This window comes from Mesoplodon bidens (genome assembly GCF_964165515.1).
Source record: "Mesoplodon bidens genome assembly, chromosome: 13".
NCBI classification, from domain to species: Eukaryota; Metazoa; Chordata; class Mammalia; order Artiodactyla; family Ziphiidae; genus Mesoplodon; species Mesoplodon bidens.
In genome coordinates this window covers 52283425-52301753 of record NC_138169.1, presented here as the reverse complement: position 1 = coordinate 52301753, position 18329 = coordinate 52283425, and the positions used below count along the sequence as shown (strand labels likewise).

Below are 18329 nucleotides of genomic sequence, written 5' to 3'. Positions count from 1 at the left end.
GTAATGGACAAAGAATGTGGTAAACTAGTTAAATTTTCTTTTGACTGTGGGTGGCTTCCAAAATAGGGACGTTGTCACTGTCAACTATTATAATATTTAAGATCATGGACTTTGGAGTCTGAAATGCTGGCTCTACCTCTTACTAGCTATGTGACCTTAGGCAAGTCACTCAATCTCTCTGAACCTTAGTTTCCTGATTTTTAAAATGAGGATGATAGTAGTACCACCTCATAAGGCTGTGATGAAGATTAAATCAGATAATGCGTACAAAGGGCTGGGCACATAGTAGATGCTTAATAGATGATAGCCATTATTATTATCCTCTGTGTTAAGAGTCATTTCCCAAAAGTTCTTTAAAATTAAATCTATGTTTATCTGATAAGATGCTAGGAATTTAAGTGCTCAAACAATCATATCCCCAAGGAAACATAAACCAAGCCCTTTTGGTGTTGATGTTTATATATTCAGCCTTAAATGCATAATATGGGAGTTGGCTTATTAGATATGAGAAATTTTAATAACATGTTTCTTTTCCTGACTCCAGAAAAGGCTGATCAAAGTATTAACTCCTCAAATGTCTCTGGTATAAGTAAATGTTGACAGTCATTTAACTGTAGTACAAAACCCACTACAGTGTTTAATATCAATGAATTCAGTTAGTTAAGCTTATAGTCCAAGTGTATAACCATTCCATGATAAATTGGGAAGGACCTGCTGCTAAACAGATTCTTTGATGAAAGGCAGGATTAGCTTTGTGTTTCTATGGAAATCCTTGTCAATTGCCATTACCAATTAAGGAAAAGCATGCATAAAGGAAAGGGCTCCATGAGTTCAACCTGGTCATATCTAGATGCTTCCAAATAAGGGCCTCTCTCTTGAGTAGGAGGCATTAACAATTGTCAAGATTTTTCAATACTTATTAAATAACTCAAAAAAAGTTCTTATCTGCAGAATATTAAAACAAAGAATCCCTGAAACTTACCGGGGGGTGTCATGTTGCAATGATGCTGTGGTTGTGATTACAAGCTCCTTTTGGCTTCCTGTTGTCATAGGAGATGTGGACACATCTTTTCTAACTTCTGCCATTGTCCCTGCATGAACAATAAAGGAAATAATTTGGGCACTTAATAAAAGGAAAAGTCTACTCTGAGTAATATATTCGTATAGGAATCCCCAAACTTTAGAAGCAAGCCATTTTCCCCCATGAAATGAAACAACGGCAGATGGAAAACTCGGTGAGTTGTTTTGGTTTTGTAAACATCAGTGATCCATAATATCTTGTTTTTAAAAAAGTGCATTTGTGCAATAACAGACTAACTAGAGATTTTGTTTTTAAACCTGATGGCCTATCAAGGTCCTGCTGATTTGGGTTTATTGTAAAAATGCCCAAGGAGGTAGACTGGTTTATTTTGTTCCTTTTAACTATCAATATCATAAGAAAAGTTCTTTCCTCTCTTTGACAAAATTGATAATTCCAGCACTTTGTAGTTCTACACCCCTCAAATTAAATTGATCCTAATCCCAGAACTTTCAAGGTAGACATAAATCTTGAATATTTCTTTTAAAGAACTCAACATGTAAGATGCTAAACAAGTAAGATGCAAAAACAAGTAAGATAGTAAAACAAGTAAGATGCTCAACTAACCATTCTAGGGCTGATTTGGCCTTTGTTCCTTTCTAGCAAGAAATGTTTAGTTGATAATTACTTTCCTCTTCTGGAGTGCTCAAGACTAAGATGGCATGGACAGGAAGATGTTTTGTTTCTGTTTGTTTTATAATTATTATTATTTCTAATAACAATAAATTTATCCTCCTTTTTTAAAAAAATTAACAAAATTGCCAACTTTTTATTTATTAAAAATACAATAAGGCTTTTTAACTTATCAAATTCTCATGTTACAGCTGGAGGAGACCTTGGACATCATCTCATCCTACTTCTTATATGATAGATGATTTTTGTAGGACAAGCTCTCAGAAATGTTTTATTTTTAAAAAATTTTTTATTGGAGTATAGTTGATTTACAATGTTGTGTTAGTTTCTGCTGTACAGCAAAGTGAATCAGTTATACATATACATATATCGACTCTTTTTTAGATTCTTTTCCCATATAGGTCATTACAGAGTATTGAGAAGAGTTCCCTGTGTTATACAGTAGGTCCTTATTAGTTATCTATTTTATATATAGTAGTGTGTATATGTCAATCCCAATCTCCCAATTTATCCCTCTCCCCTGCCTCCCCACTTTCCCCCTGGTAACCATAAGTTTGTTTTCTACATCTGTGACTCTGTTTCTGTTTTGTGAGCTCATTTGTACCATTTTTAGATTCCACATATAAGCAATATCATATGATATTTGTCTTTCTCTTTCCGACTTGCTTCACTCAGTCTGACAATCTCTGGGTCCATCCACGTTGCTGCAAATGGCATTGTTTCGTTCTTTTTCATGGCTGAATAATATTCCATTGTATATATGTATCACTTCTTCTTTATCCATTCCTCTGTCAATGGACATTTAGGTTGCTTCCATGTCCTGGCTATTGTAAACAGTGCTGCAATGAACACTGGGGTGCATGTATCCTTTTGAATTATAGTTTTCTCAGGGTATATGCCCAGTAGTGGGATTGCTGGGTCGTATGGTAGTTCTATTTTTAGGTTTTTAAGGAACGTCCATACTGTTCTCTACAGTAGCTGTATCAAGTTACATTCCCACCAATAGCACAAGAGGGTTCCCTTTTCTCCACACCCTCTCCAGCACTGGTTAATTGCAGACTTTTTGATGATGGCCATTCTGATTGGTGTGAGGTGAGGTATCATTGTAGTTTTGATTTGCATTTCTCTAATAATTAGCAGTGGTGAGCAGATTTTCATGCGCTTTTTGGCCATCTATATGTCTTCTTTGGAGAAATGTCTATTTAGGTCTTCTGCCCATTTTATGATTGGCTTGTTTGTATTTTGATAACGAGCTGCATGAGCAGTTTGTGTATTTTGGAGATTAATCCCTGGTCAGCTGTTTCATTTGTAAATATTTTCTAACATGTTTTGGGTTGTCTTTTAGTTCTGTTGATGGTTTCCTTTGCTGTGCAAAAGTTTTAAGTTTAATCAGGTCCCATTCATTTATTTTTGTTTTTATTTTCATTACTCTAGATATTGCTGGGGCTTCCCTGGTGGCACAGTGGTTGAGAGTCTGCCTGCCGATGCAGGGGACACGGGTTCGTGCCCCGGTCTGGGAGGATCCCACGTGCCGCGGAGCGGCTGGGCCTGTGAGCCATGGCCGCTGAGCCTGCGCATCCGGAGCCTGTGCTCCGCAAAGGGAGAGGCCACAATGGTGAGAGGCCCGCGTATCGCAAAAAAAAAAAAAAAAAAAAAAAAGATATTGCTGTGATTTATGTCAGAGAGTGTTCTGCCTATGTTTTCCTCTAAGAGTTTTATAGTATCTGGCCTTACATTTAGGTCTTTAATCCATTTTGAGTTTATTTTTGTGTATGGTGTTAGGGAGTGTTCTAATTTCATTCTTTTACATGTAGCTGTCCAGTTTTCCCAGCACCACTTACTGAAGAGACTATCTTTTCTCCATTGTATGTCCTTGCCTCCTTTGTCATAGACTATGTGACTGTAGGTGCATGGGTTTATCTCTGGACTTTCTACCCGGTTCCATTGATCTATATTTCTGCTTTTGTGCCAGTACCATACTGTTTTGATTACTGTAGCTTTGTAGTATAGTCTGAATTCAGGGAACCTGATTCCTCCATCTCCATTTTTCTTTCTCAAGATTGCTTTGACTATTCAGGGTCTTTTGTGTTTCTACACAAATGTAAAATTTTTTATTCTAATTCTGTGAAAAATGCCATTGGTAATTTGATAGGGATTACATTGAATCTGGAGATTGCTTTGGGTAGTCTAGACATTTTCACAATATTGATTCTTCCAATCCAAGAACATGGTATATCTCTCCACCTGTTAGTGTCACCTTTAATTTTTTTTCATCAGTATCTTATAATTTTCTGAGTACAGGTCTTTTGCCTCTTTAGGGAGGTTTATTCCTAGGTATTTTATTCTTTTTGGATGCAATGTTAAATGGGATTGTTTCCTTAATTTTTCTTTCTGATCTTTCATTATTAGTGTATAGGAATGCAAGAGATTTCTGTGTATTAATTTTGTATCCTGCAATTTTACCAAATTCATTGACGAGCTCTAGTAGTTTTCTGGTGCCATCTTTAGGATTTTCTATGTATAGTATCATCCCATCTGCAAACAGTGACAGTTTCACTTCTTCTTTTCCAATTTGTATTCTTTTCTTCTTTTTCTTCTCTGATTGTTGTGGCTAGGACATCCAGAACTATGGTGAATAAAAGTGGCGAGAGTGGACATCCTTGTCTTGTTCCTGATCTTAGAGGAAATGCTTTCAGTTTTTCACCATTGAGAATGATGTTTGCTGTGGGTTTGTTGTATATGACCTTTATTATGTTGCGGTAGGTTCCCTCTATGCACACTTTCTGGATTTTTTTTATCATAAGTGGGTGTTGAATTTTCAAAAGCTTTTTCTGCATCTATTGAGATGATCATATGGTTTTTATTCTTCAGTTTGTTAATGTGGTGTATCACATTGATTGACTTATGTATATTGAAGAAACCTTGCATCCTTGGGATAAATCCCACTTGATCATGGTGTATGATCCTTTTAAGTTGTTGTTGGATTTGGTTTGCTAGTATTTTGTTGAGGATTTTTGCGTCTATGTTCATCAGTGATATTGGTATGTAATTTTCCTATTTTGTGATATCTTTGTCTGGTTTTAGTATCAGGGTGATGGTGGCCTCATAGAATGAGTTTGGGAGTGTTCCTTCCTCTGTAATTTTTTGGAAGAGTTTCAGAAGGATAGGTGTTAACTCTTCTCTAAATGTTTGACAGAATTTGCCTGTGAAGCCATCTGGTCCTGGACTTCGGTTTGTTGAAAGTTTTAAAATCACAGTGTCAATTTCAGTAGTTGTGATTGGTCTGTTCTTTTTTTAAATTTCTTCCTGGTTCAGTCTTGGAAGGCTGTACCTTTCTAAAAATTTGTCCATTTCTTCTAGGCTGTCCATTTTACTGGCATATAGTTGCTTGTAGTAGTTTCTTATGATCCTTTGTATTTCTGTGATGTCAGTTGTAACTTCTCCTTTCTCATTTCTAATTTTATTGATTTGACTCCTCCTCTGCCTTTTTTTCTTGATGAGTCTGGCTAAAGGTTTATCAATTCTCTGTCTTCTCAAAGAACCAGCTTTTAGTTTCATTGATCTTTGCTATTGCTTTCTTCACATCTATTTCATTTATTTCTGCTCTGATCTATATGACTTCTTTCCTTCTACAACTTTGGGTTTTGTTTGTTCTTCTTTCTCTAGTTGCTTTAGGTGTAAGGTTAGGTTGTTTATTTGAGATTTTTCTTGTTTCCTGAGGTAAGATTGTATTGCTATAAACTTCCCTCTTAGAACTTCTTTTGCTGCATCCCATAGGTTTTGGATCATCATGTTTTTGCTGTCATTTATCTCTAGGTATTTTCTGATTTCCTCTTTGATTTCTTCAGTGATCCACTGGTTGTTTAGTAACACATTGTTTAGCCTCCATGTGTTTGTGTTTTTTACAGTTTTTTTTCCCTGTAATTGATTTCTAATCTCATAGCATTGTGGTCAGAAAAGATGCTTGAAATGATTTCAATTTTCTTAAATTTAAAAAGGCTTGATTTGTGACCCATGATGTGGTCTATTCTGGAGAATGTTCCATGTACACTTGAGAAGAAAGTGTATGCTGTTGTTTTTGGATGGAATGTCCTATAAAAATCAATTAAGTCTCTCTGGTCTAATGTATCACTTAAGGCTTGTGTTTCCTTACTTATTTCCTGTTTGGATGATCTGTCCATTGGCGTAAGTGTGGTGTTAAAGTCCCCCAACATTACTGTGTTACTGTCAATTTTCCTTTTTATGGCTGTTAGCATTTGCCTTATATATTGAGGTTCTCCTATGTGGGTTCATATATATTTACAGTTGTTATATCTTTCTTCATGGATTGATCTGTTGATCATTATGTAGTGTCCTTCATTTTCATCTCTAATTTAAAATTCTATTTTGTCAGATATGAGTATTGCTACTCCAGCTTTCTTTTGATTTCCATTTGCATGGAATATCTTTTTCTATCCCTTAATTTTCAGTCTATATGTCCCTCTAGGTCTGAAGTGGATCTCTTGTAGACAGCATATATATGGGTCTTGTTTTTGTATGCACTCAGCTAGTTTATGTCTTTTGGTTGGAGCATTTAATCCATTTACATTTAAGGTAATTATTGATATGTATGTTCCTATTGCCATTTTCTTAATTGCTTTGGGTTTGTTTTTGTAGGTCTTTTTTCTTCCCTTCCTCTTTTGTTCTCTTCTCTTGTGGTTTGATGACCATCTTTAGTATTGTGTTTGGGTTGCTTTTCCTTTTGTATGTGTGTTATCTATTGTAGTTTTCTGGTTTGCATTTCCCATGAGCTTTTGAAATAGCAGTCTATATATATACAAGGTTGTTTTAAGTTGCTGGTCTCTTCATTTCAAATGCAATTCCCATTTCCTGCATTTGTACTCTCCTCTTCTCATGGTTTCTGGTTTAGATATCATATTTGTGTGTGGATGATTTCCTGCTTTTACTGTATTTTTGCCTCTACCAGTGAGCTTTCCCATTTGTGATTTTCTTATTTCTAGATGTGGCCTCTTTATTTTCCTCCCTGCCTAGAGAAGTTCCTTTAGCATTTGTTGTAAAGCTGGTTTGGTTGTGCTGAATTCTCTTAGCTTTTGCTTGCCTGTAAAGCTTTTGATTTCTCTGTTGAATATGAATGAGAGCCTTGCTGGGTAGAGTATTCTTGGCTGCAGGTTTTTCCCTTTCATCACTTTAAATATATTGTGCCACTCCCTTCTGACCTGCAGAGTTCCTTCTGAAAAGTTAGCTGATAACCTTATGGGGATTCCCTTGTATGTTATTTGTTGTTTTTTCCTTGTTGCTTTTAATATTTTTCCTTTGTATTTAATTTTTGTCAGTTTGATTAATATAATACAATATAATATTATAATTAATATATAATCTCAGGCCCTTTCTCTTTCTCTTCTTCTTCTGGGACCCCTATAATATGAATATTGGTGAGTTTAATGTTGTCCCAGAGGTCTCTTAGACTGTCTTCATTTCTTTTTATTTGCTTTTCTTTATTCTGTTCTGCAGAAGTGATTTCCACCACTCTGTCTTCCAGCTCACTTATTCTTTGTTCTGCCTCAGTTATTCTGCTATTGATTCCTTCTAGTATATTTTTCATTTCAGTTGTTGTGTTGTTCATCTCTGTTTGTTTGTTCTTTAGATCTTCTATCTCTTTGTTAAACAATTCTTGTATCTTCTCAGTCTGTGTCTCCATCCTTTTTCAGAGATTTTGGATCATCTTTACTATCATTACTCTGAATTCTTTTGCAGGTAGATTGCCTATCTCCTCTTCATTTAGTTGTTTATCCTGCTTCTTCTTCTGCAACATATTTCTTTGTCATCTCATTTTGTCTAACTTACTGTGTTCATGGTCTCCTTTCTGCAGGCTGCAGGACTGTAGTTCCTCTTGCTTCTAGTGTCTGCCCCCTGGTGAGTGAGGTTGGTCCAGGGTCTTGTGCAGGCTTCCTGGTGGGAGGGAATGGTGCTTGCCCTTTTGTGGGTGGAGTTTGGTCTTGTCCCTCTGGTGGGCAAGGACATGTCAGGGGGTGTGTTTTGGGATGGCTGCAAGCTTAGTACGACTTAGTACAACTTAGACAGGAAGGCTGTCTGCTGATGGGTGGGGCTGTATTACTGTCTTGCTGGTTGTTTGGTCTGAGGCATTCCAGCACTGGAACCTGCAGGCTGTTGGGTGGGGATGGGCCTTGGTGCCGAAATGGGAACCTCTGGGAGAGCTCATGCCAATTAATATTGCCTGGGGCCTCTGCTACTAGTGTTCTCGCCCCCATGGTGAGCTACATCCAACCCCTGCCTCCCCACAAGTCCCTCCAAGATCCCTAGGTAGGTCTAGCCAGGCTCCTATGGAGGTACTGCTTTGTGCTGGGTCCCAGTGCATTTGAGACCTCATGTGTGCCCTCCAAGAGTAGAGTCTCCATTTCTCCCAGCCCCGTGGAGCCCCTACACTCAAGCCCCACTGGCCTTCAAGGCTAAATGCTCTGGGGGTTCTTCCTCCCAATCCCAGACCCTTAGACTCTCTTGGAGGGCTATTTTTATATGGGAAGGTCCCTGTGTAGCCTGCATGGGTTTAAGATATATATATATATATATATATATATATATATATATATATATATATATATATTGTTGTTGTTGTTGTTGTTGTTGCAAGGGCTGTTTTTAGTATGGATGTCTGCTCCCTCTTTCCTCAGTGTATGCTGGATGTTATCCCCTTGATAGGGGTTTGACTGGTGTTGTGGTGACTAGAGCCTGCCCTGGGTATTGAGTGGGGCCTCTCCTTTGCTCTGTGGTTGTCGGGGTGGGGTCTGCCCCCTAGTTGGAGTAGAGACCCTAGATCTGTTTCTTAGCTGTGTTTCTGATCTGTGATGAGAGGTAGGTGGGATTGGAGCAGTCCCACTGGGAGAGAAGCCACTGAGTATTCCTCCTCTGGAGCTGTTCACCTGTGAACATGCTATGTTGTGTCACCTTTCACCTGTTGTGTGAGCTCACAAGTTACTCTGTTATTGGCACTGCTCTCAGCCCCATCTTAACTGTGGGTATGCTGGCAGTTGGCCCTGGAGTCTCTCAGGCGTTGTTTTTACCAGGCCACCAACATAGATACACTGAAGTCATGTCCCAAGATTGTGGTAATCCTGGATCTGGACCCACTGTGGGCGCTATGGGGGCAGCTCTGACTCTGACCTGGACCAACCCCCACATGTACGTGCCCACAAAGTTCACACCTGTTAAAGCCAGATCCACCTCAGTTGCAGGAGCACTTGTTGTCTGTTCAGATGTTCCGCAGGTGCTGAGTTTACCAAGCCAGTTGCAGGGGTTTAATCTGTGGCTTGTGCAGGTAAAAGGAGAGAATTTCAGCTCTTCTTCCTTAGTCGCACAGCCCCTGGGGCTCAGCTTTGGTTTCAGCCCCACCTCTGCATGTGGGCCATCCATAGGCGTCTGCTCCCTGCCCAGTCGAGAGGGGGTGGAGGTGGTGACCGGGGGTGCACTGGCATGCTTTGGTGGGAGGGGGCAGAGGTGGCGACTGACGGGGACATGCGAACCTGCTCCAGCAGGAACCCCTCTTAGTGCCTCTGGGGGCGGGGGCTGGAGGGCGGGGAGAGAGGCTGTCATGGTGGCCCTGCCCTTCACATGTCACTTAACAATGGCGCTTCACTTCCGTGGTGGTCTGGGATTCCTCCAGGAGCATTCCCAGTTGTGGAGTTCCTCACTCCCATCCCCTCAGGCTGTCTCCACACAGCCCACAGCAGTCCTCTCCCCAGGTCTGCTCTCCAAACCCCACGTTCCAGCATCCAGCCCCCGTCCACACCAGCAGACACATAACTCAGGCTGGGGCATGCAGGGCTGTGTCACAGACCATGTGTGTAAGTCTCACTCTGTCCTGCCTGCCACAGACTGGCTGCTGTGCTCTCCTTCAGGCCCCTGATGCTCCCCTTCTGTCTCAGCTGATCTTCCCACTGGCAATGGGGGTTCCCTCGGTGCAGGAACCTCTCCTCTCCTTCAGCTCCTCCCGAAGCCCCCACAGGGCGCAGGTCCCATCCTGCTTCCTCTTTTCTTTTTTTCCTTTTCTCTTTTTCGTTCTACCTGGTTATGCAGGGATCTTTTCTTATCCTTTTAGGTGTCCGAGGTCCTCTGCTAGTGTTCAGTTGGCGCTCTGTAAGAACTGTTCCATTTGTAGATGTATTCTTGATACCCCTGTGGGAAGAGGTGAACTCCATGTCCTCCTACTCCACCATCTTCTCCTTCTCCCCGCTTCTTCTTAATATTATTTTCCACATAACACAAAACTTTCCTGTCTTTTTTCTTGGAAGACTATAAAAATCTCATTCACAATTCTATTCTGGTTCCTAGGAAACTGTTGCCCAGGCTGCTGAAAGAAGTTATTTGGGAAGAGTCACTATTTCTTTGAGAAAAGGGTGAATATTCAAATGACCTGAAATCAGCTTTGGCTCTGGAATACCAGACCAAGAATACCATGTGCTAACTCTGGGAATGGTACAGTTTAAGTGTGACCAGAGAAAACCAGGTCTGGAGAAGGCAAGAGTCTTATATCTGTAGAGATTAGCACCAAAACAATCACCAAGATCCTTGGTATTCAAAAGCCATACTCAATATTGACTGTTCTCTATCATGTATAGATATAAAAGACCAGTCATCCAAATGTACAATTCAGACTTATATACAAACCTGTGGGACCTTCAACCTAAATCAGTACTTTCTCATACTGGACACGAACTCCTTTAGTTCATACAATGAATTCAGTCAGTAAATGTTTACCAAGTACCTAATGATTCACAGGGGCTGGTGCTAGGATTAAGCTCAGGCTTAGTTTATGGAGAGGGGAAGGAAGATGTGAGACTAAGAAATGAGATACTGTGAACAATCTGGTAAAGAATCATAAATAACTCAAGGCAGTATAAGGTAATAATAACAGCTAACAGATATAGTATGCTTAGTATGTGCCTGGTACTGTTCTAAGCCTTTTCCATATACAATGTATTCTTTAAAAAAAAATAGCTTTATTGAAGTATAATTTGAATACCATAAAATTTACCCCTCTTAAGTGTACAGTTTAATAAATAGTAGTAAATTTATACAGCTATGAAAGCATGGCCACAACCCAGTTTTTAATATTTTTGTCATGAATTTACTTATTCATTTTTGTAATCCAGTTTTAGAATATTTCATCACTTCAAAAAGTTCCCTCATGTGCATTTGTAGTCAATCTCTTCTCCCTGTTTGGTCTGCTCCCATTACCCTCCAGCTCTTTATAGTTTTGCCATTTCCAGAAATAGATACTATTAATTAATATATAATTTACAGATAAGGAAAATAAGCTGTAGGGGACTTCAATGACCTGCCCAAGATCACAAAGCTAATAAGTGACCAGCATTCATATTCAGCCAATCTGATCCCAGGGTTTTCACCATTATGCTATACTGCTGTAAAAAATAATATGAAAAGTCTGAGGAATTAAGAAGTGGGAGAGATCACATCTGGCTGTAGGATTAGGGAAGATCTGATGCAGGAGGTGAAATTTTGAAAGAAAGGAATAAGGAGCATAGAATTAGCAAAAGCATTAAATTAGAAAACCTTAAGGCTAAATATTTAATGTATTCAGGAAATATTTATTGAGCATCACTATGTCCTTTTAGCTTGCTAATGACTTTAAATCACTTTACCTGCATTATCTCATTAATCTTTATAGCAGTCCATAAATTATATTATTGTCCTCAATTTACAGATAAGGAAGTGGAAACTGTGAAAAGGTCAAGCAGCGTGTCCAATATCACATAGGGGCTGGTCAGAACAAGGCTGGGCTTTGAATGCAGTCAAGGTCTGTTTGACTCTGAATTGCAAACTCTTAAACATTGTGTTAGTTGAGCTCTAAAATAAAACAAAGCAGCAACAACAATTAAAAAACCCAAACTGGGACTTCCCTGGCGGTCCAGTGGTTAAGATTCTGTGCTCCCAATGCAGGGGGCATGGGTTCGATCCCTGGTCAGGGAACTAAGATCCTGCATGCCACATGGTGTGGCCTAAAAAATAAATAAATAAAAATTAAATAAACAAACAAATAAATGAATAAATAAAAAAAAACCCAAACTGATCTTTGGAGAGATTATTCTTGTGGCAGAACTTAGAATAGAGTGGAACAGAGAGAATGGAGGTAGGCAAAGCAGTTCACTACGACTACAACTGCTGGGTGGAATCTTGGGTGACAGAAGGGGAAATTAAAATAGGTAATAGGAGGAGAAACAACTGGAAGGGATTTGTGGCTGAAGTGAGAGGGGAGAAGAAATGCCTGGTAGTGATCAGAAGAGAAATATCTTTTTAGTCACTATCACGGAAAACCTGAACATTAGTCTTTTTTTTTTTTTTCCGTTTTGATACTTCTGTCAAAAACTTGGTTGAGACAATTGATATTTGATGGGGAAAATTTTTAAAAGAAATTTTAACAGAGAGTGCAGGGACTTCTATGTACTTCAAGAGTATGTAGAATTATGAGGAATCCCTCATAATTGCAGGCACAATAATGTATGTATACATGCTCATTCATTTTTCTGGGTAAAGAGACAATAGTTTTCATTATATTCTGAAAGGGACCCCAAAAAGTTAAGAATGATTGCTTTAAGGCATAGGGCAAGTTTATTCCTTTTTCTTAATTCTATAAGCTCTATTCCTTATTAAGTTTCCAGAAAGCTATATATCAGCTTTTAATTACATTTGTTCCTTCTATAAAATTTGATTTAATATTAAGTATACCAACAATTACATACAGTTAATGAATATTCATAGAATGACATATCTCTCTATATTTACACACACACATGCACACACAACCACACCCACACAAACACAATGTACACATTTTAAAAACAAAAGTGCTGGTAAGATAATCATCCACTAAGCAGATAAATCTCATGTATAAATGCATATGTGTATATATATGTAAATATATGTGAATATATTTATGTAAATAAACACACATATTTTTGCATACACAGATGGAATTGAACATAATGGATCACATCCTATTTATATAGAGCTGGGGGGTATGTCTGCTCATCCATCAATTGACATCTCATGATAAGAGAACTTCTTAGAGTTAACATTGAAGAAAACTCTGTTTCTTGACCCTTTGTTTCATTTTGCATTTTTGAAATAGCTGAGCTATATTATAGCATTCAGTTTAGTTTAAAGAATAAATGATAAAGAAAATACCAGGGTGAAACCTTTCTAGGTCAAGAAATAAAATACTGGCAGCATACAACCTGGAAGCATCACCAATACCCATTCCCGATTACAATCTCTTCTCACATCCAAGAGCCAGCCACTATTCTCGTAAGTACTCCCTTTCTATTCTCTATAGTTTTACCACTTATGTGTGCATCCCAAAATGTGATTTAGTTTTGACATTTTTGAACTTTATACAAATAGAAATATACTGTATATATTCTTTTTGAGACTTTTTTTGCTCAATATTATGTCTGTGAAATTGATCTGTGTTGATGGTTTATGTAGCTTCAGTTTGTGTTCTTTGCTATACAGTATTCCACTGTATGCAGTTATGACTTTTTATCCACTCTGTGATTGATGGACATTTGGAATATTTCTGGTTTGGGGCTAATGTGAATAATGCTGCTGTGACAGAGGCCACTAGTTATCCACCAAAACACACTCTTCCCTTCTTCCGGGGTACACAGCTAGATTATATTCCTCAGTCTTCCCTGTAATTATGTATGGTCAGGTGGAAAACTAATGGGCGCTATGTGTGCCATTTCAGGCCTGTCCTATAAAAACCTTGAAGCCTTTCACGTGTACTCTTCCATACCCCTCCTACTCTTTGTTGACCTGCTATGGCAGGGCCAACAATTTCTTACACAAACTCCTTCAGAAAACAAAGGAGAAAAAAAAGACTTCCTGACTCATTAAAAAAGAAAACTGTGGTGAAATACACATTTACCATTTTAACCATTTTAATGTGTACAATTCACTGGCATTAGGTGCATTATAATGAATGTTGTAAAACCATTGCCACGCTCTAGTTCCATAACTTTTTCATCACTCTAAATGGAAACCCTGTACCAATTAGGCAGTCATTCTCCTTTTTCCCCTCCCCCTGAGCCCCTGTGAACCACTAATTTCCTTTGTCTATTCTGGATATTTCATATAAGTAAAATCATACAACATGATTCCATCAACATGGCCTTTTGTATCTGGCTACTTTCACTTAGCAAAATGTTTTCAAGGTTCATCTACATTGTAGCATATATCAGAAGTTTATTCCTTCTTATGGTTAAATTATATTCCACTGTATGTATATATTGCATTTTGTTTATACATTCATCTGTTCATGGACATTTGCATTGTTCCCACCTTTTGGATATTATGAATAGAGTTGTTATGATCACTTGTGTACAAGATTTGCCTGAAAGCATTTTGTCAATTACTTTGGGTATAAACTTATGAGTGGAATTGATGAGTTATATGGTAATACTATGTTTAATGTATTGAGGAATCACCAAAGTGTTTTCCATAATGGCTCCATAATTTTAAAGTTCTAGCAGCAATATATGAGGGTTCTGATTTCTCTGCATCCTCTCTAACTTATTTTACATTTTAAAAATTATAACAATCATAGTGGGTGTTAAAGTGGGTATCTTATTTGATTGGATTTCCCTAACGATTAGGGATGTTGAACATCTTTTCATGCTTGTTGGCCATTTGTACATCTTCTTCAGAGAAATGTCTTTTCATGTACTTTGCCCAGTTTTTAAATAGGTTGTCTTTTTGTTTTTGAGTTGTAATAGTTCTTTATATATTCTGGATACCAGACCCATATAAGATACATGAGTTTCAAAATTTTAACCCACTCTGTGGACTATCTTTTCATTCTCTTGATAGTGTTCTTTGGCACAAAAATTTTTAATTTTCATGAAATCAAATTAAGCTATTTTTTCTTTTGGTTGCTTGTGTTTTTGGTGTCAAATCTAAGAAACCACTGCCTTATCCAAGGTTCTGAAGATCTGTACCTATGTGTTCTCTGAAGAGCTTTATAGTTTTAGCCCTTATATTTAGGTCTTTGATTCATTTTGAGTTAATTTTTATATATGGTGTGAGGTATACAAATGAAGGATCCAGCTTCATTTTTTTCACATGTGGATAGCCAGTTGTCCCAGCATCATTTGTTGAAAAGACTATGCCTTCCCTATTGAATTGTCACAGCACTCCTGTCAAAAATCAATTGTATCAACTATCTATCTATCTATCTATCTGTCTGTCTACCTACCTACCTACCTATCTATCCATCTCTAGCTATCTCCTTATATCAGTACCACACTGTTTTGATTACTGTACCTTTGTAGTAAGTTTTGAAGTCACAAAGTTTGAATCCTCCAACTTTGTTCTTTTTCAAGACTGTGTTAGCTATTGGGAACCCTTGCAATTCTTTATGAGTTCTAGGATCAGCTTTTCCATTTTTGCAAAAAGGTGTTGTTGGGATTTTGATAGGAATTGCACTGAATCTGTAGGCCAACTTGCAGAGTATTGCCATCTAAATAATATTAAGTCTTCAAATCCATGACTGTGGGATGTCTTTCCATTTATGTCTTCTTTAATTTGTTGCAGAACAGTACGCTGTACTGTTCAGCATACAAGTCTTACACTCAGTTAAATTTATTGCTAGGTATTTTATTGTTTTGATGCTGTTATAAATGGAATTGTTTCCCTGTTCCTTTTCAGTAGTTCTACTAGTGTATAGAAATACAATGGATTTTTGTGTTAAATTCTTTCCTGAAACTTTGCTAAATTCATTTATTAGCTCTAAAAGTTTTTGTGCAATTAGCTGTAGTAGTTTTTGGTTTTCTTTTGCATTCTCTAGGATTTTCTATATATAAAATCACGTAATCTGCTAATGCAGTTTAACTTCTTCCTTTCCAACTTGAATATGTTTTATTTCTTTTTCTTGCCTAATTTTTCTGGCTAGAACTTCCAGTAAAATGTTGAATAGAATTGGCAAAAGTGGGAATATTTGGCTTGTTCCTGATCTTAGAGGAAAAACGTGCAGTCTTTCACAATTGAAAATGACATTAGCTGTGGGTTTCTCATAGATGCCCTTCATTTTGTTGAAGAAGTCCCTGCTACTCCTATTTTATTATTGTTTCTATCATGGAGTGTTGAATTTTGTCAAATGCTTTTTCTGTGTTAAGATGATCATATTTTTTCTTTTTATTAATATGGTATATTATATTGATTGATTTTCATATGTTGAAGTACCTTTGAATTCCTGGGCTAAATCCTATTTGGTCATGATATATAATCCTTTTAACATGTTGCTGCATTCAGTTTGTTATTATTTTTTGGGGATATTTTCATCTATATTCACAAGGGATTTTGGTCTGTAGTTTTCCTTTCTTGTGATGTCTTTGGCTCTGGTATCAGACTAATGCTGGCCTCATTTTAATGACTGAGTAAGTGTTCCTTCCTCTTCTATTTTTTTGGGAAGAGTTTGAAAAAAAATTGTGTTAATTCTTCTTTAATATTTGGTAGAGTTCACCAGTGAAGCCATCTGGTCCTGGGCTTGTCCTGTTGGGAGTTTTTTGATTACTGATTTAATCTCTTTACTTGTTATAGGTCTATTCAGATGTTCTACTTTTCTTGAGTCAGTTTTGGTAGTTTGTGTATTTTTAGGAATGTGTCCATTTCATCTAGGTTTGTTGCCTTTTGGTTGTCTACTGTTTGTCTCAACTGTTATTTTTTACCCCAGGCAGCAGTGTTCATTTGGCTTTCAGTGTTTTCAAGGAATGTCCTACATGTAACTGCTTCTCTGTCCTGAAAAAGTCCAGAGGTAGGAAAAACAAAGGCAGTCTCCTTGTATCAGTCTTTTGGGAGATCCACACACAGGTTGAAACAGACAAACACAACTCCTTGAGAATAAGGTCTGCTTCCTCTGGGACCAGGTACGCACACCTGGAACTTGGCTGCAATCTACAAGACTGCTGCCATGCTGTGGAAAGGCGCAGGGCAAGGATAAATTAAAACTTCATTAAGTTCTCCTACCATGTTTCAGTGGCCTTTTTTTCTGGTTAAGCATTTGCTTGGTTTCCATAAATCATTCACCATCTTTCAGAGCTCTGATAATGTTGGTTCTGACAGTATGTGCCAGGTTTTTCAGTGTCTCTGGCAAAGGACAACCCCTGGAAGTCCCTACTCTGCCATTTTTGCTGACATGCTCCTGACTCATTTATGACACTAGTATAACTCTGATACCAAAACCTGACAAGGTCATTACAAAACAAAGGATATTACACACCAATATCTCCCAATCAGTGTAATTCATCAAATTAACAGAATAAGGAAGAAAACACATGATCATCTCAATAGGTGCAGAAAGAAAAGATGTGATGAAATTTAACACTCATTACAACAAAGGCTCTCAGCAAATGAGGAGGGAACTTTCTTAACCTGATAAAAGGCATTTACAAAAAGCCTACAGCTAAAATCATACTTAATGGTGAAAGACTGTCTGCCTTCCCTATGACAATGGGAACAAGGCATGAAGTCCACTTTTACCATTTTATTCTACATTGTAATAGACGTCCTAGAGAGTACAATGAAATAATAAGAAGAAATAAAAGGCATAAAAAGATTGGAAAGAGAGTAACTGTTATGGACTGAATTGTGGTGTCCCCCTTCACTCCCTGCAATTCATATGCAGAAGTCCTAGCCCCCAGTACAGCTCAGAATGGGACTGTATTTGGAGACAGGGCCTTTAAAGAGGTAATTAAGGTCAAATTAAGTCATATGTGTGGCCCCTAATCCAACATGACTCTTTGTCCTTATAAGAAAAGGGAGACACACCAAGAATGCACATTCACAGCAAAAAGGGCATGTGAGGACACACTGAGAAGGCAGCCGTCTGCAAACCAAGGAGAGAGGCCTCATGGGGAATGACTGGAAAGGAACGTGAGGAAGTTTTCATGAATAATGGAAATGTACTATTTCTTAATTATGTAGGTATATCCAATTGTCAAGGCTTATCAAACTGTACTATTAAGTCCTGTGCAATTTTATTGTATATAAATTAAACCTCAATTAGAATAAAAGAAAATGAAAAAAACCCCACAGTTTTCTTGGCTCTCAAGCAGTGCTGTTTTTTTTTTTTTTTTTTTTTTTTTTGTGCAGTACGCGGGCCTCTCACTGTTGTGGCCTCTCCCGTTGCGGAGCACAGGCTCCGGACGCGCAGGCTCAGCAGCCATGGCTCACGGGCCCAGCCGCTCCGCGGCATATGGGATCCTCCCGGACCGGGGCACGAACCCGTATCACCTGCATCGGCAGGCGGACTCTCAACCACTGCACCACCAGGGAGGCCCAAGCAGTGCTGTTTTTAAGACCCCACTCTACTGACTTTCTTTGACATTACCAATCAATCACCATTAGGACTTTGAAGGGACCAGCACATACACTTCTTAAGCCACTAAATCACTGCAGGGACTGAGGTCAAAAGGTCTAATTGATTAGATCCTTGTTGTGGGAAAATGGGGCAAGGACACAAAAAGAAAAATTAATATGTATAGAGTCAACCTTTGAACAACGTGAGGGTTAATGCGAGTGTAACTTA

At 38.2% G+C, this 18329-nt stretch overlaps 1 protein-coding gene across 2 annotated transcripts in view; it reads right to left on the bottom strand.

The window, feature by feature from the left end:
* KIAA1328 overlaps positions 1-18329 on the bottom strand; it is a 399857-nt gene that overhangs the window by 48575 nt on the left and 332953 nt on the right. For both annotated transcript variants that reach the window (XM_081252539.1, XM_081252540.1), the window contains one exon: positions 983-1091. In XM_081252539.1, the coding sequence (XP_081108665.1) occupies positions 983-1091 (109 nt within the window). The remainder of the gene's footprint in view (positions 1-982; positions 1092-18329) is intronic.